The sequence below is a fragment of the Lathamus discolor genome, chromosome W, assembly GCF_037157495.1.
Source record: "Lathamus discolor isolate bLatDis1 chromosome W, bLatDis1.hap1, whole genome shotgun sequence".
Taxonomy (NCBI): domain Eukaryota; kingdom Metazoa; phylum Chordata; class Aves; order Psittaciformes; family Psittacidae; genus Lathamus; species Lathamus discolor.
In genome coordinates, this window is record NC_088908.1 from 34,771,941 (window position 1) to 34,797,950 (window position 26,010).

General features: G+C 40.6%; 1 protein-coding gene across 3 annotated transcripts in view; it reads left to right on the top strand.

Moving 5' to 3' along the window:
* Nucleotides 1-25,702, top strand: part of LOC136004354 (E3 ubiquitin-protein ligase KCMF1-like) — a 93,475-nt gene extending 67,773 nt beyond the window's left edge. For 2 of the 3 annotated variants that reach the window (XM_065660818.1, XM_065660820.1), the window contains 5 exons: nt 6,404-6,543; nt 13,094-13,195; nt 16,478-16,652; nt 22,392-22,671; nt 24,295-25,702. In XM_065660818.1, coding sequence (XP_065516890.1) covers nt 6,404-6,543; nt 13,094-13,195; nt 16,478-16,652; nt 22,392-22,671; nt 24,295-24,547 — 950 coding nt within the window. In that variant the 3' untranslated portion in view covers nt 24,548-25,702. The remainder of the gene's footprint in view (nt 1-6,403; nt 6,544-13,093; nt 13,196-16,477; nt 16,653-22,391; nt 22,672-24,294) is intronic. The other variant, XM_065660819.1, reaches the window with a different exon arrangement.
* The last annotated feature ends 308 nt before the right edge of the window (nt 25,703-26,010 follow it).

Consider the following 26,010-nt stretch of genomic DNA (forward strand, 5'->3'; position numbering starts at 1 on the left):
CTAAAAAAGCTTGTGTTTCTTTCTTTTTAGTTGGTGGAGACATTGCTGTTATCTTGTTGATCACATCTGTGGGGATCTGGCGACGTCCATCTTACCATTTTATTCCCAGAAATTAAATCTCTTGTGCAGGTCCCTTGACCTTACTCAGTTTTATGCAAAACCGGCTTTCAGCAGGATTTGGACTATTTTCCTCCCCCTCTCAAAAACTTCTGCAGTATCACCACAGACGATAATGTCATCAAAGTATTGCAGGTGTTCTGGAGCTTGCCCCTGTTCCAATGCAGTCTGGATCAGTCCATGTTAGATGGTAGGGCTGTGTTTCCACCCTTGGGGCAGTCGGTTCCAAGTGTCCTGGTCACCTCTCCAAGTAAAAGGGAACTGTGGCCTGCACTCTGCTGCCAAAGGAATTGAGAAAAATGCATTGGCAATATCAATCGTGGCATACCATTTGGCTGCCTTTGACTAATTCATACTGAAGTTCTAGCATGTCTGGTACTGCAGCACTCAATGGTGGTGTGACTTCCTTCAGGCCATGATAGTCTACTGTTAGTCTCCACTCCCTGTTAGACTTTCGCACTGGCCACATGGGGCTATTAAATGGTGAGCAGGTAGTACTGATCACTCCTTGTCTCTCCAGTCTATGGATCAGCTTATGGATGGGAATCAGGGAGTCTTGGTTGGTACGATATTGCTTCCAGTGCGCTGTTGTGGTTGTGATTGGTACGTGTTTTTCTACTTTGACCTTCAGCAACCCCACAACAGAAGGATCCTCTGAGAGACCAGGCAAGGTGGACAGCTGCTCAATTTCCTCTGTCTCCAAAGCAGCAATAGCAAAAGCCCATTGGTACCCTTTTGGGTCTTTGAAGTATCCTCTCCTGAGGTAGTCTATACCGAGGACGCGTGGAGCCTCTGGACCAGTCACAATGGGGTGCTTTTGCCACTTCCTCCCAGTCAGGCTGATTTCAGCCTCCAGTACAGTCAACTCTTGGGATCCTCCTGTCGCTCCAGAAATACAAATGGGTTCCACCCCTTGACAGCTTGATGGTATTAGGGAACACTTGTGCACCAGTATCTACTAGAGCCTTATACTTTTGTGGGACTGATGTGCCAGGCCATCTGATCCACACAGTCCAGTAAATCCGATTGTCCCTTACCTCCACCTGGCTGGAGGCAGGGCCCCTCTAATAGTGATCACAGCACTGGTCACTTATGTCTTGTTGACAGGGATTAGTCTTTATCACAAGAGCTTGGGTAAAATCAGCTCTTCCATTCCATCGGGGAACCTGCTCACCAGAGGCTGAAGCCGCAGCTTTCATGGGATGATCATCCTTGACCTTTGTTCTCCTCTTCAGTTCACGCACCTGTTCCTCCAGAGCTGAGGTTTACCATCTCACTTTCTCATGTCTTCTTTGTGATCCCACAGGTGAAACCATAGGGTGGCACATGACATGTACTTCCTATATCTTCTTGCTTGAGCAGTAAGATGCCTTTTGTTAGTAGCTGAGGCATGTGTTGGTACACATGGGGAGCTGGATATATCGGATAGATCATTTCTCAATTGTTTGAACTCCTGGGACAGTTTTTCCACAACTGAAATGATGGAAAGGGTGTGATTGTCTTCAAACTCTCAGAGTTGACGAATCACTTCATCCACTATTGTTCGTGCTACTTCATGCCAGGTTATTGCTGCCAATGAGTGGGCATATGATGATGGCACACTCCATGTAAATTTCCTTCACATGGGTCATGTACATTCAACTTCATCTGGATCTATGGATGCATTCCCGGCATCCGGCCTGGGAAAGATCATCTCTGTAATGGCTGATTCCCTCAGAGACTGCATGCCTTTCTCTTTCATGGTCCAGTTGGCCAAACGATTCATAGAATTGTCCTTGTATGGAAACCTTTCTTTCACAGCTGCCAAGAGCTGCCTCCAAAGGCAGAGGGTCTATTTCCCTTTTGCAATTACTTTCTCATTTCCCCCTTCCCTAGCAAGTGATCCCAGCTGCTTGGCTTCCCTACCTTCTAGTTTGTGACTGTCGGCCCCGTCGTCCCAGCATCAGAGCTACCCGGTGATGATGTGCTCCCCAGATGACGGGTGAAATCTTTTTGCATATTCTGTAGGTCTGTTGAAGTCACCTCTTCTTCTTCTTCCTCTGATCCACATAATAATAACTCTTGTTCATATGCTATCCAATGTATTAAGTGCATTGGTTCTTCATCTTTCTTCACTGTACGGGCTGCTTTTTGTCCGTCTTTTTTGCTTTTCCCTTGCGTACAGGGGCAACTGATATTGGCACAAATTGGTCCTCTGGTTTAGCTGCAATGATTATCACTGTCGTTGGAGTGGCTGCAGTATCTGTTGTTGCGGTTGGTGCAGCTGCTGTGCTTAGTGGTTGAGTAGCACCAGCAGCTGCGCTGTCTGTTGTAGTCAGAGTTTGAGTAGCTGCTGTACCTCTCACTGGGGTTGTTGTAGCTGCTGTATTTGGAGTTGGAGTAGCTGTGTTGTCTGTTGCTTTGCCATCAGATCCAGAGACATCTTTTTCCCTTTTGAAGGTGCTGGATAGTGTTGAACAGGGTTCTGGAGGTGTAGGCCAAGCCCCAGCATGTTGCCATGATTTGTCCCTCTCTGGTATGATCAGGATGACAACACACCTCTTTTAAGTGTTTTACTAGTTTTTCTGGATTTTGCATTTGTTCAGTGTTGAAGTTCCAAAGCACTGGAGGGGCCCAGTGGCCTAGATATTCGCCCAGACTATCCTGCACAACCTGCCACTTATGACTGTCCAGCCTTGGGGAAAATCTCTTGGTCTTCCTATGTTGTCATCTAACCCTAGACGAGACCCAAACCCGACCCTGCTTAACTTCTGAGATCAGACAAAATGGTCATGTGTAAACACACCGTATGTGTGCCAACATGGTGATCTTCATCACAATCAGCAGGCAGGTCTCAAGGGTATCCAAAGGCCGTTCAAAAATTTCAGAACTCTCAAATGATGCTGTAAATAGCCTGGTGGTGGAGTTGGGGGTGCGAGGTGTCTCCTTCATAGGCTGACCACGTGAGGAGTGAAAAAAATATTTGTAATTTCTAAACACTTCCATTATATACCTCCCAAATTATAGAGGTGATGACCACACTGGGAATGCAAGCCAGATCAGTTTCATGATCAATGAGTCTATTGAATTGCAAGTCATTACCATATAGTACAATGAGATAAGAACCTTAGCCCAAGCCCCCCAGCCGATAAACACTAAAACAGCAAATACCGGCTGTAAGTAACGTACAACATGCTAAAACTCTGAGTTCAGAGCAACAGCTTTGAAAGCCAATAATTCATCATTGTGATGAGTGACTATTAATCCAAAACAGTGAATGCTTATCACAAATATGATTAGACACACTCTGCTCAGACCTGTCGTTATCTCAACCCTTTGAGCCCCACGTTGGGTGCCACAAAGAATTGTCGTGGTTTAAACCCAGCCAGTAACTGAGAACCACCCAGATGCTCACTCACTCCCCCTCCCTTCCTTCCCCCACTCCCAGAGGGACAGGGAGAAGAACTGAAAAAATGTAACAACTCCCACGGGTTGAGATAAGAACAGTCCAGTAACTAAGGTATAACACAAAACCACTACTGCTACCACCAGTAATAATAATGATAAGGGAAATAACAAGGGGAGAGAATACAACTGCTCACCACCCGCCGACTGATACCCAGCCCGACCCGAGCAGTGATCTAGCCCTTCCGGATAACTCCCCCCCAGTTTCTATACTGGGCATGATGTGCTGTGGTATGGAATACCCATTTGGCTAGTTTGAGTCAGGTGTCCTGTCTCTGTTTCCTCCTGGCTTCCCCTCCTCCCTGGCAGAGTATGAGACTGAGAAAGTCCTTGGTCAGAATGAACATTACTTCACAACAACTAAAAATATCAGTGTTATCAGCATTGTTCCCAGGCTGAAAGTCAAAAACAGCACTGCACCAGCTACTAAGGAGAAAAATGACTGCTATAGCTGAACCCAGGACATCTGGCAAGTAGGCACAGACAGCAAAAGCAGAGCTACGATTTATATTTCCTATCCTGTCCGCAAGTTCCCTCCCTTGTTTCCCTATTGGTTGGGGACTCCAAGGTTTACAGCCTATCCGATGTATAATCTACGTGTTGTCCCACCTCTGGTCACATCTCTCCTTGCTTGATTTCATATACCCCTTCCTCTTATTTATTTATTTATCTCATTTTAGGTTTCAGTTTCATAACTCTCTGGCAGATGTGATACCCCAACTTACTGTTTAACCTGCCTGCACCTGCTTAGTTTCATAGGTTGCAAAAAGATAGTATTCTTTTTAACCAGAGAGTGTATCTTTCATCTAGAGATGATATTGTCTTTAACCACAGAGTGTGTCTTTCTAAGTTATGGAATCTCAAACACTTTGTTTTGTTTCCTAGTAACTTAGCCCCAGCCCCAGTATTGAAAAATCTTAATATTGCAAACCCTTAATATTGATCTTAAAACTCAAATATTGTAAAGCCTTAATATTGCAAAGCCACATTCCCAATTATGCGAAAACAACAGTTTCTCTCACAGCCATGGCTACTCATCCTGTCACCTGTAAAGAGTCTGGCACCATCTTCTTGGCACCCACCTTTCAGATATTTATATGTATTAATGAGATTCCCTCTATTTCAGCTATTAACAGTAAGCGTCCTTTCGCTCAAGAGGGAGGATATAGAAGGTACACACCATGGGGTGCAGAGTGGGAGGGCTGACCTTAGACCTGATCCTATAGTGAATTCTAATCCGTTTTTACAAGTAAGTGGAGAAATAAGTGTTATTTAAATTCTTCTGTCTTCTGCATACTTCATTAAATTAATATTTCTCCTCAGTCTACAAGCTCAAATGGTTACTTTTATTTCTGAATCAGCTCCTTAAAATACTGGTTTTGCCTGAAGAATGCCAGTGTATTTCTGGATGAGTGCCAGGAGGTTTGCAACCAGAGAGAAGAATGTGCTATCTCAGTAGTTGATGAAACAAAATTGTTATTTTCCTTCCCCACTGAGATTGTCAGATGTCCTAAAGCCTTTTACTTTAGGAAACACTAGTTTCCAAATAGCCTTAGGCTTGAAATCTAATTTAGTATGGTATCAAGTTCCCTTTAGAGAGTGTTCTGAGCCTAAGCATCATCTAAGTGCTCTTACTCTATAAGCAGTAAAGGAAACTTTTCCTGGAGCGATACAATTTAGTATGAATTTAGCATGGTTTGTAAAATTTTCATGATCAGTTTGGTTCATGTTAATTGCTAAACTAGCAGCTTAAGGGAGGCTGCTACTTCAGTATTCAGGAAGTGCTGAAATACTGAAACTGGTGCATAACATCTCCTTTTGCTTCACTGAAATTTCCCCTTATTGTTAAACACTGGTTCAGTTATGGCACCAATATCAACATATGAAGTGCTGCTGTCACTGAATGTTCCGGAGTTTGAGGATTCCTGGTTGAGAGAAACACAACACAATAAAGAATCATAACTAGTTTATTAATACAGGGAAAATATAGAGGTAACAAAAGATACAGTAAAGGATATCTCTGATGTTTGGTTATCTTACCAACCCCAAGGACCATGTAATGATGATCAGGAAACCAGCTCTGAGAAACATCATCGCAGTGCAAGGTGGCAGGCTCAACCTTAGCGGGCATCAACGGGGAGGCAATATTGACCTGGGTGGTATGAGGTTCTGCCTCTCCACATTGCCTGAGGCTCGGGCCTTTATACTAGCAAAAATGCACACTCATTCTGACATAGGGGGCCAGCCTACATCAGAAGAAGTGGCCAGCTATATCTAGAAAGGTCTCCAAGGGTCAGGATTTTCCAGGAGCCAAAGCAGCACCTTCCGGGGAGGAGCCCAAGCAGGACCTTCCTAGGAGGAGCTACCACAGACAAACAGTACTTTTCTATTTTTGTGTTCCACCACAGACCATTATCTAGTGTCACTGACACACTGAAGCATTTTAAATTATAATGTTTAACATTTTTTATTTTGCTGCAAGTAAGGCTGTGAGAGCACAGAGTATCTACAGTGATCTTATCTGTAGTATGGTAAAAACAAGGATGGGGAGGAAAGTGATATTTTGGCAGCACTATCACCTCTTCCTGAATATTAGAAAGTTATGTTGTTTGCTAGTGAAAAATGTGTAGTTTGTCTATTCTTTTGGAAGTTGAGTCATTGAACAACTTTATAATATTGGCATATGCAGAATTAAAATGTTTATTGTGACTAAATAATGAATTAATTTGACAGTACTGCATGTGATTACATGCACATAAGTATATATAAAGAGATTATATAAATAAAATAATGAGCTATGCTGCTTGAAAATAATCCCTCATAAACTATCATCTTTTTCCAGATTTGTATTATGGTGGAGAAGCTTTCTCTGTAGAGCAGCCACAGGCCTTTACTTGTCCTTATTGTGGAAAGATGGGCTATACGGAAACATCTCTTCAAGAACATGTTGCTTCTGAACACACAGAAACATCAACAGAGGTGGTAAGCTGCTTCAGAACTGTTTTTCAATTACAATGAATGTATATGAAAATTTCGAGAAAATTAGTTGTTTTTCTTTTTTTTATGTGTTCATTTAAATGCTGACTAGGAAGGTATGTACCATACATACATACACACCATGATGGTGTTTTCCCTCTTGACTCCTTGAGCTACTAAGTCCCCAGCTCAATGATACTACATCTGCCTACAACATCACCTAACATTCTCTCAGCAGTCTGAGTTAAGGTTATGCAGCTGCGTCCTTGGATCCTTGGTATGCAGGCCACTAAATCCTGATGTTACAGAGTATTAAACCCTTGTAAAAATACATAGCTTTTAAATATATTGTTTTTTTATAAAGCAGCCCTTGCTTTTTCCCTTTACCCTACCACTTGATTTCTCTGATGATTTCAACAGTAGAGATTGGTGCAAAGCAATTACGGAACAATTGTTTTGCTTCCGTTTTTGTCAACAAGTGTTCTGATTGCCTCAAGTTTTTATATCTAGATGTTACTGTTGCTTTTGCCAGAAAGTCAGAAATTTTTCTGAAATGTGAGGTGACTTTGCTATTGAAATGATAAAATAATAAACAACTTGGATTTTGATACTATTAGAAATGGTTTCTTCTCAGCTTTCATTTCAGTGCTGAGAAACATGCTGCTTAGTGTTTGGACTACTTTCTTTTTAGAGAAGTGTAGCCCTGATTTTAGATTTCCCTTTATGGTGCAGGAGTATGGTTTGTATTTATTTTTAAAGCCCACTTAACTAATTCAATGGTTATGTGTGTTAGCAAACCAAGGTTAAATTGTTGACCAAGAAATTTGGGTATTTTTCCAGCAGTGGGTGATATATTCATGTTTGTGTGTGAATACTGTTTATGCCTGAGGAATGTATGATTATAGAAGGACATTCAGAGAACTGTTGTCTTTTTTCTTTTTTTTTTTGTAGATTCCCATAAAAATGTGCATGCTTGAGGAAAATTATTAAAATCTTAATAAGTTGTGGGTAAATGACTTGTGATTTTGAACTTGTTTGTTCTGACCTCTAAGCTGTCTTCACTTTTTGAGAAATTATGTAGGAGGAGAATCTCTCTCCTTAGAGCCTACTAAGGGCCTTATGTGAAGGAATAGTAGAGGAAATAAGATTGGCAAATCCATTCTGAGACTCAAAGGTGTCTTAGTCTTTCATAAGAACATATAAACTACTGGCATATATTTCTTTATTTTTAGAACTAAAACCTCAGTAATTATTATTTCTCCATTAAAGGATCAAGGATAATGATCAGCAATACAGGGCAAGTGTGGACAGATGTGGCTGGCATTATGATGATTATTAATGTTGCCATTGCGTTTCAGTAGAGTGGAGTGATTAACAAAACACAGCATTCAAAAGTTTTTTAGGGTTGCAGCTGTACAAACTGTAAGAAATGCCATCAGATATCATAGAATCATAGAATAGTTAGGGTTGGAAAGGACCTTAAGATCATCTAGTTCCAACCCCACTGCCATGGGCAGGGACACCTCACACTAAATCATGTCACCCAAGGCTCTGTCCAACCTGGTCTTGAACACCACCAGGGATGGAGCATTCACAACTTGGGCAACCCATTCCAGTGCCTCAGCACCCTCACAGTAAATAACTTCTTCCTTATATCTAACCTAAACTTACCCTGTTTAAGTTTGAACCCATTACCCCTTGTCCTATCACTACAGTCCCTAATATTTTAATTAAGTTTCAGAATAAAGAAAGCAGCTTTCTGCTACTCAATTCATTTTGTACTTACTAAGGCAGCAACTAGTCTGAAGTGAAAGGTGTGGTGGGTCATTTTTGGCTGGCAGCCAGGTGCCCACCAAGCTGCTCTATCTCACTTCTCTCCCTAGCAACAGGATGGGTAGAAAATATGGTGAAAAGCTCATGGGTCAAGATAAGGACAGTGACATTACTTAGCCATTACTGTCATGGGCAAAACAGACTTGACTTGGGGAAATTAGTTTAATTTATTATCAATTAAACAGAAAAGAACAATGAGAAATAAGAATAAATCTAAAACCACCTTCTCCCACCCCTCCCTTCTTCCCAGGCTCAACTTCACTCCCACTTTTACCTCCTTTTCCCTCCCTGAGGGGGATAGGGAATGGGGGTTGCAGCCAGTACATCAGATATTGTCTCTGTGACTCCTTCCATCTCATATTCTTCCCCTGCTCTAGCACAGAGTCCCTCCCACAGGATACATACTTCATGAACTGTTCCAACATGGGTCCTTCCCACAGGCTGCAGTTCTTCAGGAATAGACTGCTCCTGCATGGATCCCCCACAGGGTCACAAGTCCTGCCAGAAAAATCTGCTCCTGTGTGGGTTCCTCTCCATGGGCTGCAGTTTCCTTCAGGGCACATCCACCTCCTCTAGCGTGGAGGCCTCTACAGACCACAGTAACTGAGCTTGGTTCTCTCACATTTCCTCACTCCTCTCTCACAGCTACTGCTGTACAGCTTTTTTTACCCTTTCTTAAATATGTCATCACAGACATGCTATCACCATCACTGATTGGCTCAGCTTTAGCCCAGGGTGGGGCTGTCTTAGAGCTGATTTGAACTAGCTTTGTGGGCCATGGGGGCAGCTTCTGGTGTCTTCTCAAGCCCAAAAAGAGTTTTTAACATGTACAGCAAAAAAGGGAGCATGGCACAGATCAGATAAATTAATATTAAGAACAGATAAGTTAATATCGTGGTCAGCAACAGTTAAACATATAATAATGATACGTTCCCTCTAATACGCTCTGGTCAAACCTGTCATTATCTCAAACACTTTGAGTCCCACATTGGGTGCCAGAAACGTTAGTTGTGGTTTAATCCCATCTGGCAATTAAGCGTGACACAACTGCTTACTCACTTCCCCCCTGCCCCTACTGGGATGGGGGAGGGGAGAATAAGGGTGAAAGTGCAAAAAATTGTGGGTTAAGATAAAGACAGTTTAATAGGTAAAGCAAAAGCTGCCTATGCAAGAAAAGCATAATAAGGAAATCATTCACACCTGTGTAAGCACTGCTCATCAATGACTAAAATGTCCATGTGTTATTGTTGTGGTTTAGGACCAGCCAGTAACTCAGAACCACACAGCTGCTCGCTCACTCCCCCCCTTCTTCCTCCCCCCGCTCCCAGAGGGATGGGGAGGAGAACGGAAAGAATGTAACTCCCATGGGTTGAGATAAGATCAGTCCAGTAACTAAGGTATAAAGCAAAACCACTACTGCTGCCACCAATAATAATAATGATTCCCCTCTACTCTGCTCTTGTGAGATCTCACTTGGAATACTGTGTACAGTTCTGGTGTCCTCAACATAAAAAGGGACATGGAACTGTTGGAGCAGGTCCAGAGGAGGGCCACGAGGATGATCAGGGGACTGGAGCACCTCCCGTATGAAGACAGGCTGAGAAAGTTGGGGCTGTTCAGCCTGGAGAAGAGAAGGCTGCATGGAGACCTCATAGCAGCCTTCCAGTATCTGAAGGGGGCCTATAAGGATGCTGGGGAGGAACTCTTCATCAGTGACTGTAGTGACAGGACAAGGAGTAATGGGTTAAAACTTAAACAGGGGAAGTTTAGATTGGATATAAGGAGGAAGTTCTTTCCTGTTAGGTTGGTGAGGCACTGGAATGGGTTGCCCAGGGATGTTGTGAATGCTCCATCCCTGGCAGTGTTCAAGGCCAGGTTGGACGAAGCCTTGGGTGACATGGTTTAGTGTGAGGTGTCCCTGCCTATGGCAGGGGGTTGGAACTAGATGATCTTAAGGTCCTTTCCAACCCTAACTATTCTATGATAAGGGAAATAACAAGGGGAGAGAATACAATTGCTCAGCACCTGCCGACCGATACCCAGCCTGACCCGAGCAGCGATCCCAAGTCACAGAAGGCAAAGGCAGGGACTGGGAGAATGAAGAACTGTCCACTGTAAGAGAAAATCAGGTTTGAGACCACCTAAGGAACCTGAAGGTGCACAAGTCCATGGGACCTGATAAGATACATCCATGGGTCCTGAGGGAGCTGGCAGACATTGCCAAGCCATTATCCATAATATTTGAGAAGTCATGGCAGTCCAGTGAAGTTCCTGCTGACTGGAAAAGGGAAATATAACCCCCATTTTTAGAAAGGCGTCCTGGGTTCAGCTCTAGCAGTCATTTTTCTCCTTCTTAGTAGCTGGTTCAGTGCTGTGTTTTCAACTTTAGCTTGAGAACAATGCTGATAACACACCGATGGTTTTAGTTCTTGCTAAGTAATGTTTACTCTGACCAAGGACTCTCATGCTCTGCCAGTGAGGAGGGGCATGGGAAGCTGGGAGTAAGCAGAGGCAGGACACCTGACCCAAACTAACCAAAGAGGCATTCCATACCACAGCACGTCATGCCCAGTATAGAAACTGGGGGGTAGTTACCCGGAAGGCCCAGATCACTGCTCGGGTCGGGCTGGGTATCGGTCAGCAGGTGCTGAGCAATTGTATTGGGCATCACTTGTGGGGTTTGTTTTTTTGTTTTGTTTTGTTTTTCTTAGTTTTATATTCTCTCCTCTCATTATTTCCCTTAGTAGTAGTATACTGTACTTTACTTATTGGACTGTTCTTATCTCAACTTGCAACTATTACATTCTTGATTCTCCTCCTCATCCCACCTGGGGAGGGGGGAAGGGGGGGGTTGAAAGAGAGTCTGCGTGGTACTTTTTTGCCAGCTGGGTCTAAATCACAACACACAGGTTTCCTGCTTGCCAGATAGTCCTGCTTGATGCCCACTAGAAAACACACATGCACTCATCCCATGGGCACTCCACATTTGCAAGTTCCCTTAGGGCGTACTAGCACAAACCCTCATACTCCTGCCCAGACTTGAGGCTCCTCCCTACTCATTGGCTAGTCCAGCTTGAAGTTTGCTAGCCAATACACATGCACACCAGTTTTGGGCAAGATGCAGACACCCACCTTCTCCCCCTTTACCCTAGCAGTTCTCACTAGGCACCACATGGGCTGTGACTGGTGGTCCTACTCCAGCCACCAGTGCTGGGCACCTCACTCATGCTGTCCCTCTCCAGCTATTTTTTGGGACACACACTGTTCCTGCCTCAGTGGCTGGAGGCAGAGACCACGACTTGCTCCAGTAGCTGATGTTAAGACTTCACTCATTCCAGTAGCTGACACTGCAGGCCAGGGGTGCTGGCACCCCTGGTCTGACTGGAGTAGCTGGCACCAAATCCACTCATGACAGCCCCCCCCAGTAGTGAGCACTCCAAGCACAAAGTTTGTAGTACCTGCCCTAGGTCTAGAGAGCTATGGCCCCTCCAGCTACTGATGCTGGGACCCTCACTTGTTCCAGTAGCTGACACCACAGGGGCACCTACAGCCCCAGACTGACTCTAATAGCGGGCAACAAATTTAATTCACACATACACAGGTCTCACCAGTTGTTGGCACCTAGTCCTTGCAGCACACATACACATGGGATAGAGACTGAGATTATGCAGATAGATTGCTAAGATTTAATAAGAAGATATAAGAAGACAGGACAGACTGCGATGAACAGGCTCAGGGCTCAGCCAGACAAACATACTGACCAGCTCTGTTTTACATATGACCTGACCACTTTATACCCCTTTCTGTCTACCCTCCCCTTTGTTCCTCCCTGCTCTCCCTTACCCCTGCATGTCTTCATCACTTTGCATAGTTCATTTGATTCCCTCACCCCTCCCTCTCTGGTGTCCAGGGTCTCCCACCTAGTTTACAGTCTTATCAGTTGCAAAGTCCAGGTTGATCTCCCTGGAAGAGTAGTTAAGACCTAACATACTGTGTGGAAGTATCTCCTTTCTGGCTTATTAACCTGTGATCTATCAAATTTTAAGGCTGCCCTGCAAAACTGTTGCAAAGGACTTTTAAGGCACACTTCTCTCAGGTGGATGCAAAGTCATTGGGAGGAAAAATAAAAAATAATAAATGAGGGTTGCTATGGCAGCAAGTGTCCCTAGAATTTTTAAAATGTGTTTAGGCTTAAGGAAAAACCAAAGCTATAATGCTCTCTCACAAAATTCTTGGTAAGAATAAGGGGTTTCTCTTCACTGCCAAATCTCTACTTGCATGTTATTTCAGAGGGTGGTCTCAGTGGTGATATTTTAATGAATATTCATATCTGGTTTCATTCTCCTTATCACACTTCCTGGTGAGAGGAATAAGCTGCTTGGGGATTCAAAGAACAGTAAATAAACTTGATAATGTCATATGTAGGTACATACAAGCAGGAATCCTGTGTAACCAGATTGAAACACTGCAGATAGGATTTGCAAATTTTACTTTTTGTTTTCATGGTATTATTAAAAGCATAATTACAAGGAAAGGTGTGTCTTAAGAAGATACTAAAATTAACAGCTGCATTTGAACACATTTACTGTTTTAAACCTGTGGCTGTTTAGGTATAGGATTAGAATGTGACATTTAAGGTCAAGTGATCAACTCTGAATTATGTGTTTAGTGATTTATGTAAAGTTGGTTGTGTTTGGTTTTTTTTCTCACTTTGTTGTTTCAGATCTGTCCAATATGTGCAGCATTACCTGGAGGGGATCCTAATCATGTCACAGATGACTTTGCAGCTCATCTTACACTGGAACACAGAGCTCCTAGAGATTTAATATCCTTTCTTAAGTTGAGGGAAAAGGGATACTGTTTCTTATTATAGCTGTAACTACTTATTTTGACTTCTGTAGTCAAGTGGCTACATCAGTTTTGCTTATTTTTTAGAATTGGTGCTTAGTTATAGGGGATCTGTATGTCTGAATTTTTTATATGTATATATATTTATATCTATCAGACTGTGAATGGGCTTTAGGTGTAGCTTGGAAATGTGGGTGTGTGGTTTTATTTCTGATAGCAAAACCTTTTAAAGATGTCTTTGATGCTGCTTCTTTCTGCACTGCAGTTTTTACCCTTCTTGGTCATTAGTTCTGATACCATTTTGCATATGGGAAAGCAGCAATCCAGATGCAGTAGTGTATTATAGATAATTGCAAGACTAAAAGCAGTAAATTTCACTAAAAGCAAATGTGTTAGAAAATGCTTTGAGCTTTGAAATAGAGTGGGTTTAAGTGTTTGATTAGTTTTATCACCATATTTCAATGGGGTAGTTCCTGCCTGTTATTTATTGTCTTTTTTAAAGATATAACTAGAAGAGATATCAGGAGACTTCCTAGGAATTAGGGCTGTCTTTCAGTTATATGCAGATTGTAGTGATAAAACTACTCTTGATGACTGAAGAGCTCAAACTGTCAGCTTCTTTGCACTTTAAGTACAATTTTCTTTTATGTTACTTAGTGTTAGGAATAGTAATGTTGCATGTGTTTTTGCTATGCAATACCTGCAGCATAATTTTAGAAGGTACTCTTACTCCATGGAAGTACAAGCCATCATGAAAAACTCTTGTTAAGTGATCTCTATAAATTATTTATCTTTCTGTATCTCGTTAAAAAAATACACTACTAGTGTAATTTAATAGTGCCTTTTTTGTTCAGTGCTTCTTAAAAGAAAAGAAAAAAGGCCTAACAACTCAAGTTCATTATATTTATGAATAGCAACATTATAGGAAGTGGTTTCACTTTGGTTGTGATCTGTATATACATTTAAATTTGTTATCATTTAAATAGTCCCAATTACACAGTTATCATAATTTCCTATTAAAGTGAATGAGGTGTTGGATTAGAATTCACGCTTCTGGAGCTTTTTCTCTCTCACATCAGTGATATCAGATAACTTAATTGGGAAATGTGTGTTTATTACTAGCTACATAAGAGCTAGAGAAATCAAAATAATCTTTTCAGTTACTGAGTAAAAGCCACAGTGTCAGTCATCACGACACTGATGGGGGGGAGCTTTATAAATTGGACCATGTTATAAATAATTATAGAAAATGCATGTGGAAGTTTCTGTACAGCACTGCTTTATAAGTCAGTGTTGCCAAGTCCAAAAAACTTGACAGAGAAAATTTTTCTGGACTAACTGTTCAATGTTGCGTGCTATTTCATGTTTTCTGACAGCTAAGACTAAAAGGAAGAAAAGGGGGGAAAGATTTCTCCCCACTCAGTTGCTAGCAGTTTAGGAAAGGATATTGTCTTCTGTGTAGTAGTTAGAAGGGTTTTAAAGATGTTTTAAATGGCTGCACATATTTCTCTTGAAGAATCCTATGCAACCACTGCAAGATATCACCTTTATCCCTGGAGACTGAACAGCTGTATAAATTCCAGTTTCTTTCTTAAACTATTTTCAACTGTTTTACTGACTAAAACATGATTTTTGTCTTGCCCATATAAATGGTTCTAGCTTGGTTGCTTTCAGTATATGTTTGCAATGAGTTAAGAGTTCCCAATGCTTTTTTACCCCCAGCATAGTTGGGTGATATACTCAATATACATGATATACATCAATATACTCTAAACTACTATTTAAATAATGTTGTCTTAAAAACACTTTGAAAGGTGCAGTGAGCAAGCTACTAAGATCCTTTTCTAAATGAGATCAAGGCTGGAATTTTTCAAAGGATTTATATTAAGCATGTTCTAGTTATCTTATTTCCCAAGTTTACTTAAAAAAAAAAAAATATCCCAGAACGGGGGCATTTTTCTGTCAGATGTAGCTATGGAAAGCTTCCCAAACTGCATGAGAGCAGTAGTCAATATTAGTGCCGATGTTCTGTCACTACCGTTATCCAGTATCAACAGATTCAAAGCAGGAACAAACCAATCTGTGCTAGACAACTATATTCTGTCCCAAGGGAGATTCCCCTCCCCAAACCCTGCAATTGAAAGGTTTTATGCTCTATAGCATAATAGATTTGAAAGAGTCAGTTCTTCCTGAAAATATTTATTATAGTAACTGGATATTCTTACTTGCCAAAAGAAGTCTAATAGTTTTCCAGTCTTCAATTTTTCAACTCATGAGGAAATGAATTCTACACCATAATTGTACGTTGTAGGATAAGTTGGGCACCGGTCTGATACAAGTAATAGATTTTATACAAGTGATAAACATGCTATTATTGAAAATAAGAAAATTTGAGATAAGGTGAGCTAAAAGTACTAATTTAGAAATTTGAAAAATCAAATATGTCCAAGTACATTATTTCCTAGCTTAGTAGTTAATTCCACTAGTGTTTCTTAAGATAAAAGGAAGCTTTAGCTAGACTGTCTTAGGAGAACTCATGTTAACACTGTTTTGGGAAGGTAATCTTTAAATTATTTGCTGATAGTCTCTTAGTATGTATGAAAAAGCTTATATTTCAAGTCATAGCTTTTATAGACATTTCCTAAGAAACACAGGAAATAAAGAAAGTGGAAGAGCTTGTTTTCATAATTGGAGCAAGTTGAATTTGTGTGGAGAAAGAGAGGGAAGATGAAGCAAAGGGGTATGAGAGAAGTGCTGAATTCTCTGTTGACCTGCATTTCCTTGAAGAATGGAGTGGGTGAAATTCCTTGGATAAAAGTATAAAATGCAATAATTACTGTGTGCTCTTGGTAAGACTGGCAATAAAACTTTGTAGATTCTTTTCAGTATTGAAATACCCTTTTTCCCAATTTTTATGTTAAAATCTTTATGTTTATTGAGTAATGTGTTTTGCTGAATATGCATCATCAGTTTAAATTACTTAGTAGAAAACTGTTCCAGAATGCAGGAAATCCATTCTGACAATTTTTAGACATGATAAAAAGTCTGGGAAAGATTAATTTGGTGCAAGCAGCCCTGGATGCCTTGGGTTCAGATCTACAGGTCTGACTGGCACCATAGCTATGATTTCAGTACACTTAAAAAGTTGAGTCATTGTTTTATGAATGAGGAATAGTGTGTTGCCTGATTGTTCCACCTGGTAAACATTCTTGCTATTTAATACTTGATAGCAAAAGACTTTTCTTAACTGTTTGGTTATGATGAATCTAGTGGTGTTCGGCACGTACGTAGAATGTTTCACCCAGGCCGGGGTTTGGGAGGCCCCCGTGCACGTAGATCAAACATGCACTTTACTAGCAGTTCCACTGGCGGGCTTTCATCTTCTCAGAGTTCATATTCTCCAAGCAATAGAGAAACCATGGATCCTATAGCTGGTAAGAGCTGTAACCACAGATTTTAGCTCAGAGTCCTTCAATAGACTTTGAAACAAAATCCAATATTATAATAGTTGCCTTGGTTTTCTGTGTTTTGAAAAAAAAAACCCATGTATGTGTGTATATATATACGCTTCCCAGTGTTATAATTGTTGGGTGTTTACTGATGATAAGTATCTTTACTTGGACTGTCCATTACACTCCCTCCCCCCCTAGTATATACACTAAGATTCCTCCCACCTTGAGCCTTCTTGTTTCTAGGCTGAAGATTCCCAGATCTCTTCTCATATGATATGTATGTATGCATTTTTAAATGTAATTGTTTCTAACCAACATTACCTACTTCAGTGTATCTAGCTTTAATTTGCTGTGTGCACAGAGGTGTTAGAGATGAATCTTAATTATTTTTTAGCACAAACCAAGTGCTGTACTTGAGTTCATCAAGGTGAAATTGGTTTAATTGGAATATTATTGATAGACATTTAAAATGTGCTCAGTTTACTTTCAGATTGCAGTTTGGATGACAGGCTTGCTGATTTTTAGGAGGTCTTTTAACTCTTTAAAAATTTTTTAAGAACTATTTTAATAAGCATTTTATATAAAGCTGAACAACAGCCCTGCCTTAAGGTTGTGCAAAGGGAAGGTAAGCCTGAATCCAACCTTGAGCTGACTGACACAAGAAACTCACAAGATGAAGGAGACTGGACCCTTGTCCAGTTAGAGAATAAAGAGCACATGAGTGTGAGAACTGGTCTCTAGGTTCAAGCAGGCCTTGGTTAGACACAGTAGTGAAGCAGCTATTTATTAACGTTTGTGAAAAACGGGTGTCCCAGCAAGTAGGCACACACAGCAAACGCAGAACTATGATTTATATTTCCTATCCCATCTGCAAGTTCCCTCCCTTGTTTCCCCATTGGTTGGGGACTCCAAGGTTTACAGCCTATCCGACACATATAATCTATGTGCTAACTGTCACACCTCTGTTTACACCTCCCCTTACTCTATTTTGTATGCCACTTCCTCTTATGTCTTCTTTTATGGTTCGATTTCATAACTCTCTGGCAGACATGTGGTACCCCAACTTAATATTTAACTACAGAACCAGTTTGCACAGGCTTAGTTTCATAGATTGTACCAAAAAAGCATTCCTTTTAACCAGAGAGTGTATCTTTCATCCAAAGATGACAACGTCTTTAACCACAGAGTGTGTCTAAGTTATGGTATCTCAAACCCTTTGCTTCATTCCCTTAGCAACTTAGCCCCAGCCCCAGTATTGAAAAATCTTAATATTGCCTTAATACTGCAAAGCCCCATCCCCAATTATGTGAAAACAACACTGTTTCTCTCACATGAGTAATGGACAGGATCCAGAAAAAGCTGACCATGGAAAGTTGATCCAACCACCCACCCAACATTAAAACCAGTGCCACCAGAAAAAGGGATGTGTATCCTGGGAAGGGTATAGGGATGCTGCCTGGATGTGTAGGGATGGGACCTGGAAAGCCAAGGTGCAGTTGGAGCTGAATTTGGCAAGGTGTGTGAAGAATAATAAGGGCTTCTATCGGTATGCTGGCCAGAAAAGGAAAGTTAAAGGAAATATACCTATCCCAAATAAGATATGCAAACTAGTGACAACTGATGTGGAGAAGGCTGAGGTGCTCAACAATTTTTTTCCTCAATTTTCAATGGTAATCTCTTTTCCTACATATCTCAAGCCCCTGAACCTCAGGGCAGGGACTGGGGAAGCAAAGTCCCTCCCACTGCAAGTCAGGCCAGTCAGCCTCACCTCTGTGCCTGGTAAGATCACGGAACAGATCCTCCTGGAATCAATGTTGAAGCATATGGAGGACAGAGAGGTGATTAGAGACAGATAACATGGCTTCAGCAAGGGCAAATCATGCCTGAGTAATCTAGTCACCTTGTATGATGGAGGGGCTGCATTGGTGGTCAAGGGAAGAGCTATGGATGTCATCTGTCTGGACTTCTGTAAGGCCTTTGACGTGGTCCCCTCCAAACTGGAGAGATATGGGTTTGACAGGTGGACTGTTAGGTGGATAAGGAATTGGCTGGATGGCAACATCTGAAGAATTTCAGTCCAAGCTCAATGTCCAAGTGGAAACCAGTAATGAGTGGTGTCCCTCAAGGGTCTATACAGGGACCAGTACTATTTAATATCTTTATCAGTGATGTAGACAATGGGATTTGAGTGCATCCTCAGCAAGTCTGCAGACAATGCCAAGCTGAGTGATGCAGTTGATTCCCTAGAGGGAAGGGATGCCATCCAGAGGGATGTTGCAAGACTTGAGGAGTGGAGTCCATGAGAACCTCATGAAGTTCAATAAGACCAAGTGCAAGGTTGTGTGTCCAGCTCTGGGGTCACCAGTACAAGAAGGGCATGGACCTGTTAGAGTGGGCCCAGAGGAAGGCCACAGAAATGATCAGAGGGCTGGAGCACTGCTTCTGTGAGGAAAGGCTGAGAGAGTTGGGGTTGTTCAGCCTCGAGAAGAGGAAGTTCAAGGGAGACCTTATTGTAGCCTTTCAATATATAAAAGGAGCTTATAAGAAAGATAAAGAGATATTTTATTATCAGGGCCTGTAGTGACAGGACAAGGGGCAACAGTTTTAAACTGAAAGAGGGTAGGTTTAGACTGGATGTAAGGAAGAAATTTTTTACTGCGAGGGTGGTGAGACATTGGGATGGATTGTCCCATCACTGGAAGTGTTCTAGGTCAGGTTTGAGCTTTGAGCAAAGTGATCTAGTGAAATGTCCCTGCTCATTACAAGTCCCTTCCAACCAAAACCATTCTTTGATTTACAAGTCATATGTTGGTCAGGTTTAGGAGAATTTTCAAGGGGAAGATGTCTCATTTTTAACTTCTAACAATCACACAGGCATGTTTTTAGATTTACAGATATAATCTGTGTTTTTTCAACTTTGTACTTTTCAAGAATAATTTCTCTATAAAGACCTAAAAATAAAAATTGATCAAGTTGTTGATTTTTTTATTATTATTTTTTTTAAGAGCTATATTTTTTCCTAATGTAAAATCTTAAGACATCAATTTTGCACTCATTGATGGCTTGACTTTGCAAACGAAGATTTGGGAAGGGCTTTACCCACACTTACTACAAGTGTGCTGATGACTAAAAAGGCCAACGTGGGATAGGCAAATCTGATTGCAAAAAGCACAGCGAAAGGTCTCCTTGGGTACACTCATTAAGTGAAAGATAAGTGTCAGGGAAACTTCAGAACTTCCTGCACTTACCTAAGTTCCTGATATTATGTGCCTTTGCTTCAGATCCTGGAAGGGCATGAATGGAGCTGCTTATCATTAGGCTATGATTCCTTCAGAGGCAATGAACCAACTTAAGAGTGCATTGCTTTTGAAAGAGGAAGCTGTGGCTCCACCCCCCCTTCCCTTTCCATAGTCATAATACCTTTGCCTCTGTTGTGCTAGCTGCTCTTCAGGCCCTCTGTGACCTGATGCTAACTCATTGAAATGGCAGAAAAATAATAGAAAAAAATAGTTTTGAATTGACCTCTGCAGGTTGTCTGTTTCCAACCCCTTTCTCAAAGGAGGTCTGTTTAGATCAGGTTGATCAGGTTGCTCAAGGCCTCATTCAGTTGAGTTTTGAATGCCTTCAAAGACAGATCCTACAACCTCTCTGGGCAACCTGTTCTAGTATTTAAAAACCTTCAGGTTTTAAAATGGGGAGAGAGGGAGATACAAAAAAAAACACCAAAACCAAAAAAAAAAAACCAACACAAAAACCAAACCCCTTTGGTTGTAATTGGAATTTCCCATGTTCCCTTGACTAACTCTTGTCCTACTGCTGCATGACTCTAAGAAGAGTCTGCCTTAGTCTTCTCTGTATCTTCCCATCAGGTAGATTCAGACAGCAATCTTCCAAAGTGTTCTTTTCCAGGTTGACCAAACACTCTTTCCTCATGTACTATGTTCCAGCCTCCTGATTATCTTGGTGGCCCTCCACTAGACTTGCTCCATTATGTCTGTGTCTCATCCCAGGGAGACTAAAACTGGGCACAATACTCTGGATGTGGCTTCACCAGTGCCAAACAGAGGGAAAGAATCACTTCCCAGGAGCTGCTGGCTGCACTCCTACTGCTAAAAATATTCCAGCAAAAGAGGATGAAAAAATTTCTGTCATCTTAATGAGTTAAGTTAGGTGGTGGGTCTGTAAAGCACTAGAGTTAGTGCAAAGAGGAAGGATGGTCGTGTGTCCTGGAGTGCAAGACTTTCTCTTACTGTTACAGTGGTGTTAGTTCAGTTGAGTTAAATGTGAAGTGGCTGCTTTGGTTTGCTTCAGCCCCACAAGGCCTTCCCATTTAGGAGCATGTGTAAGAAAATTGTATTCCTTTGAGTCCTGTGAGTTTTTTGTTTGACTGGGTTTTTTTGGTTGGTTTGTTGGTTTGGGGTTTTATTTGTTTGTTTGGTAGAAGTAATATGTTTTTTGCATTCAGAGAATGTAGTGCAGCTTGGCTGGGTGTCTGTGTCATGCCAAGTCTGTGTCTCAAATTCGTATCTGCTACCAGGGATCTGTTAAGTTGTACTCAAAGTGATCTTAAAAACACTAAGGATAAATACATCTGTTTTACCTGGCAGTGTTATAAGTCTTCCTTTGTATTGGGGTAATAATTAGTACATGCTACCAGAAGTTAAAACTTGTGCTTGTAAGAGACCTGTAAACATTATTTATTTTTCTCCTTGTGGTGGTTATCAGTTAATTAGTGAAATAAAATATTATTGGTAGTTAATCTTGATATGATTATCTGTGCTAATGACTTGAGCATTTACTTTTGGCATTCCAAGTGTTCCTGATGCAAAGTGCTACTGTATTGTGCTTTATTCCCCTAAGAAAAGCCTAGTTTCAAAGGATTATATCTTGAAAGTAAAATGGAAGGAAAATTTTCATGACATGTAATAACAACTTGCAGCTTTAATGAGAGTTGGATGGATGGGGGGGGAAATAATCTATTACTTCTGCCCTCCTTGCATCAAACAAAACAAAATAGTACTCACAACTTTGTCTGGAATGCAATCTGTAGTAAATCACTGAGCAATAACTTATTATTAACATTTATTTTGGAAAATGCTTAGCATGGACAGATTTTGTCACAGTCTTGAACTCTGGAGGAAAGGAATCCAGGCTAGACTTTTTTTTCTTCTTTTTTTTTTTTTTTTTAATTGTTAGAATTTCTCTCACCAAAGAAAAAAAAGCCCTGCTGTGGTCAAATATTTTTCATATAATACATTTGAAAAACCTTTGTCTTCTCTGCAGCACACACAGCTTCCCACTAGAATATGCATTGATAGTGCATGGAGGGATATAAAGCCAACAACTGAAGTCAGAATTTAAGAGGTTTCTTAGTCAATAACTATTTTGACTTGAAGATAAAATTTTAGAGAATTGTTGTACTGGATACTGCTTATATGGTATTCTTCATAGGTTGGCTCTCATTCATTTAAAAAGCTTTAAACTTTGACTCTTATTTATGCACAGTTCTTTAGATGATTCTTAATCTTCCTTACCCTATGGGCTTTGAGACATGGGATACTTGTAATAGATAGCCCATGAAGCTTTATTGTTCATTAATTTAATTGATGAAATGTTTTAGAAAGCAAACTAATTGATATACTGGTTTTCAGGATATTTATGCTGTTCTGTGATCTGTATTTAAGCAGATTTCACTGTAGAAACTTCTCTCTTTTCTGGCAGAGCTTTTATCTCAATTATCAGGCGTGAGACGTTCTGCAGGGCAGCTCAATTCTTCTGGCCCTTCTGCTTCTCAGTTACAGCAGCTGCAGATGCAACTGCAGTTGGAGCGACAGCATGCACAGGCAGCAAGACAACAACTGGAGACTGCACGCAATGCAACTAGACGCACTAACACGAGCAGCATCCCCACCACTCTTGCACAGTCTATAGCAGCAACCAATACATCTAATACAGAAAACAATCATCAGACTATACAGAACTCCCAGTTTCTTCTTACAAGGTAACTTCTGTGGTTTAAATCTTCTGCCATTTCTGTTTTCCTTGGTCCTCTTATGGACATTGAGTTCAGTGAAACTACTACCAGATCCCTAATGAAGTTTGCAGTTGAGATATTATGGTTTTGTTTGTATTTGTAACATCTCCTTTTCAAGTCTCCTGTGCATTTGTTCCTAGGCAGTGAATAAATAGTACTTCCTGTTTCTCAATTTGAAGAGAAACATAAAGGATATTACTTTGGTAAACTGTGCTTGTTTACCCTGCTATTTCTGATAAAACAGAAGGCTTCTGAGCCTTTGCAATAATATGTGTTATGCTGGTAATGAGTGGAGAGAACATAAAAGATAGCTTTATTTAATAGGAAATTAATCTTTAATGAAGGCTGAAGGTTGAATAGAGGTTTATATATTAAAGTATTTTGGATGAAAAAAGCAGAAAATTAATTATTAATAAGCAGAATACATATCTGCTTCAGAAAGTATAGGTAGATCCTAGAGTTCTATAGAATAGAATAGTTCAGTTGGAAGAGACCTACAACAATCATCTAGTCCAATCTGCTATAGAAGATTTGCCCACTCTCATTCCAGCTCTTTTAGGAGGTTTACAATCTTGATTTTTCTGCATTGAAGAGGGTGGGTGGGTATCTGTCTGTCTCAATTACATGTTGAGAAAGAGCACAGGCATTTAAACAGTTTGTGTGTTTAGAAACCTGGGTTGGGACAATTTATTGCTAACATGCTGATTTTTATCAAAACTTGTGACAATATGTCGTGGTTTAAGCCCAGCTGGCAATCCAGAATCACGTAGCCGCTCACTCACAACCCTCCTCTTCCCTGACAGAGCATGAGACTCAGAAAGTCCTTGGTCAGAGTAAACTTTACTGAGCAGCAACTAAAAACATCAGTGTTATCAGTGCTGTTCCCAGGCTGAAAGTCAAAACCACAGTACTGCACCAGCTACTAAGAAGGAGAAAAATGACTGCTACTGCTGAACCCAGGACACAATATTTCAATCCAAAATATTTTTTTTTTTAATAATAACTTTAATGAAAGTATCTGCAAATGTCAGTCACTGATATTGTGAGCTAGGATAGAACTGGAGCAAGCAATTTTCTTGCTTCTATTAGGTGATGGTGCATGCACTGATAAGTGAAGTGGATAATGTGCTGTGCTTTGGGAATCTCTGGGCATTATGTGTGTAGTAATGTATTTTGTATCATGCTTGCATTTAGAGGTTGTCCTGGGGACAAAATGAGCACTTAAGGGATGACTAGAGGTTTTTAACACCCCATGAAATAAAGCCCCTCTGAAGGGAAAGACACTTCAGAAATAGCTTTTTTTTTTTTCCTTCAGCCTTAGAATCTACTTCTGTGGAGTGTTTTTTTTAAGCATCTGGGAACAAGTTTGTTAAATTTCTGTATTCTTGCATCAGAAGTGCTAGGTATTGTCAGATCTGTACATGTCAAAAGAAGTGCAGCAGTACCTAGGTGGTTTCACAATGGAATGGCTTTCAGATGTTATACAGCATGCATCAGACCAGCTGTCCAGCTGTTTAGGTAATTAGTGGAAGCCCATTTTGTTGATGATACTACTAAGCCTGTATTTTCTCTTTCTATGATGTTATGCAGGTTGAATGATCCCAAGATGTCAGAAGCAGAGCGTCAGTCAAAGGAAAGTGAACGGGCAGACCGCAGCTTGTTTGTTCAAGAGCTTCTACTGTCAACTTTGATGCGGGAAGAAAATTCCTCCTCAGATGAGGATGAACGGGGAGAGATTGCTGATTTTGGTGCTATGGGCTGTGTAGATATTATGCCTCTCGATGTTGCTTTAGAAAACCTAAATTTAAAAGAGAATAATAAAGGAAATGAGCCTCCTCTTTGATGGCATCCCGCTTTGCAGACAATGTCCTCTGTGCTGTATTTGCCAATGAAAGTGGACAACATCTATCTTGGATTTGTTTTGGTGATTGTAATTTCAGGTCTGTCACTCGTTACATTGTGCACATACAAAGGAAGAGAGAAAAGATATATACGATAATCATTTCCACTTAACCAATTTTTACTTTTAGCAGGTAAATATAGGTTGCAGTGCAGAGAAAAAAAGCTCTGTATCCTGTAGCTTGACATGCAAAAACCTCTCCTAATACTCCACATTCAAACTGAAGAGAAAAAAATGAAAAATCTCTAATGAAGCTGCTGTGTGTATTTATGAATATTAATGAATAAAAATTGCTTGGATGGTTTAATGTAACTGCTGCATGATTTTTACTTTTTTTTTTTTCAGCGTGCATGAGTTTTAGTGATCTTGTCATTTAAAAAATGTAACTACAAGGAGTACAACTATAAAACCCTAAAGCTTTCCCATTATTCAAAGGTAATGTAATAAAAAAAAAAAAAAAATTAACACTCACTAGCAGTTTGTGACCATGAAGTAGCCTTTGAGAAACACATGACCAATTATCTTTTTATGTTCTATCCCTGCATATTAATGCAAGCTCTTCTTCAGTGGGCTGTATTTTTGTGTGACATTTTGCTATATTGTGACCACCTTGTTGCCCTGTTAGACATCACATCCATGTGGAGTTGAACTTTGCATTCATCTGCAGGAGACCAAAAACAAGCAAGGGCCACTACTGTAATCTACCACAAAGGGCTTCTTTGTGCCCTAAAACCAAATTTTGTTCACCTTTCTTTAAAGTTTTTTGTTGTTTTTTTTTTCCTGTGTGTGTTAAAAATACTGTATTTAGGTGTAAATGATTCATATATTCACTGTTGGGGTGGGAGGGAGGAGTTAACCTGGATGATGTTGTCTTACTTCTAAGCCTTCGCAGTCCTTATCATTTTAAGTCAGTTATGTATTTGCTTCATAGTTTGTAGAGACTCCTTAGTACCAGGAGAGCTTAAAGATTTGACTTCCCAGATATCGCCATATGTTACAATCAAGTTCTTAATGCTAACTTCCCATCAACCTTTATTTGTTGGGGTTTTGGGTTATAGTTCTGACAAAAAATAAAGCCTTTTTAATTGAATCATGCTACCTATTTGCCTATACTGTTAATCCTTTAAGTTTTTTCTGGATAGATGATTATAATAGCCCCAAAGCGAGGGACAGCAAGGCTTTAGTTATTTGGTATGCAAAGTTAGCTTATAAAGGTAAAAATGCATACAACCTCTAAAAACTAAACTTGAAGACCTGATGATGTTCCTAAGAGAACTGTGATATGTATGTTAATCTAACAGCAACAAAATAAGTTACCCCAATAGCTAACATTTGAGTTCCATTCTCATTTTCTCAATTCTCAAGTTCTGATTGTTTCCATTTAGTACTGTATTAGCACTGTTTTT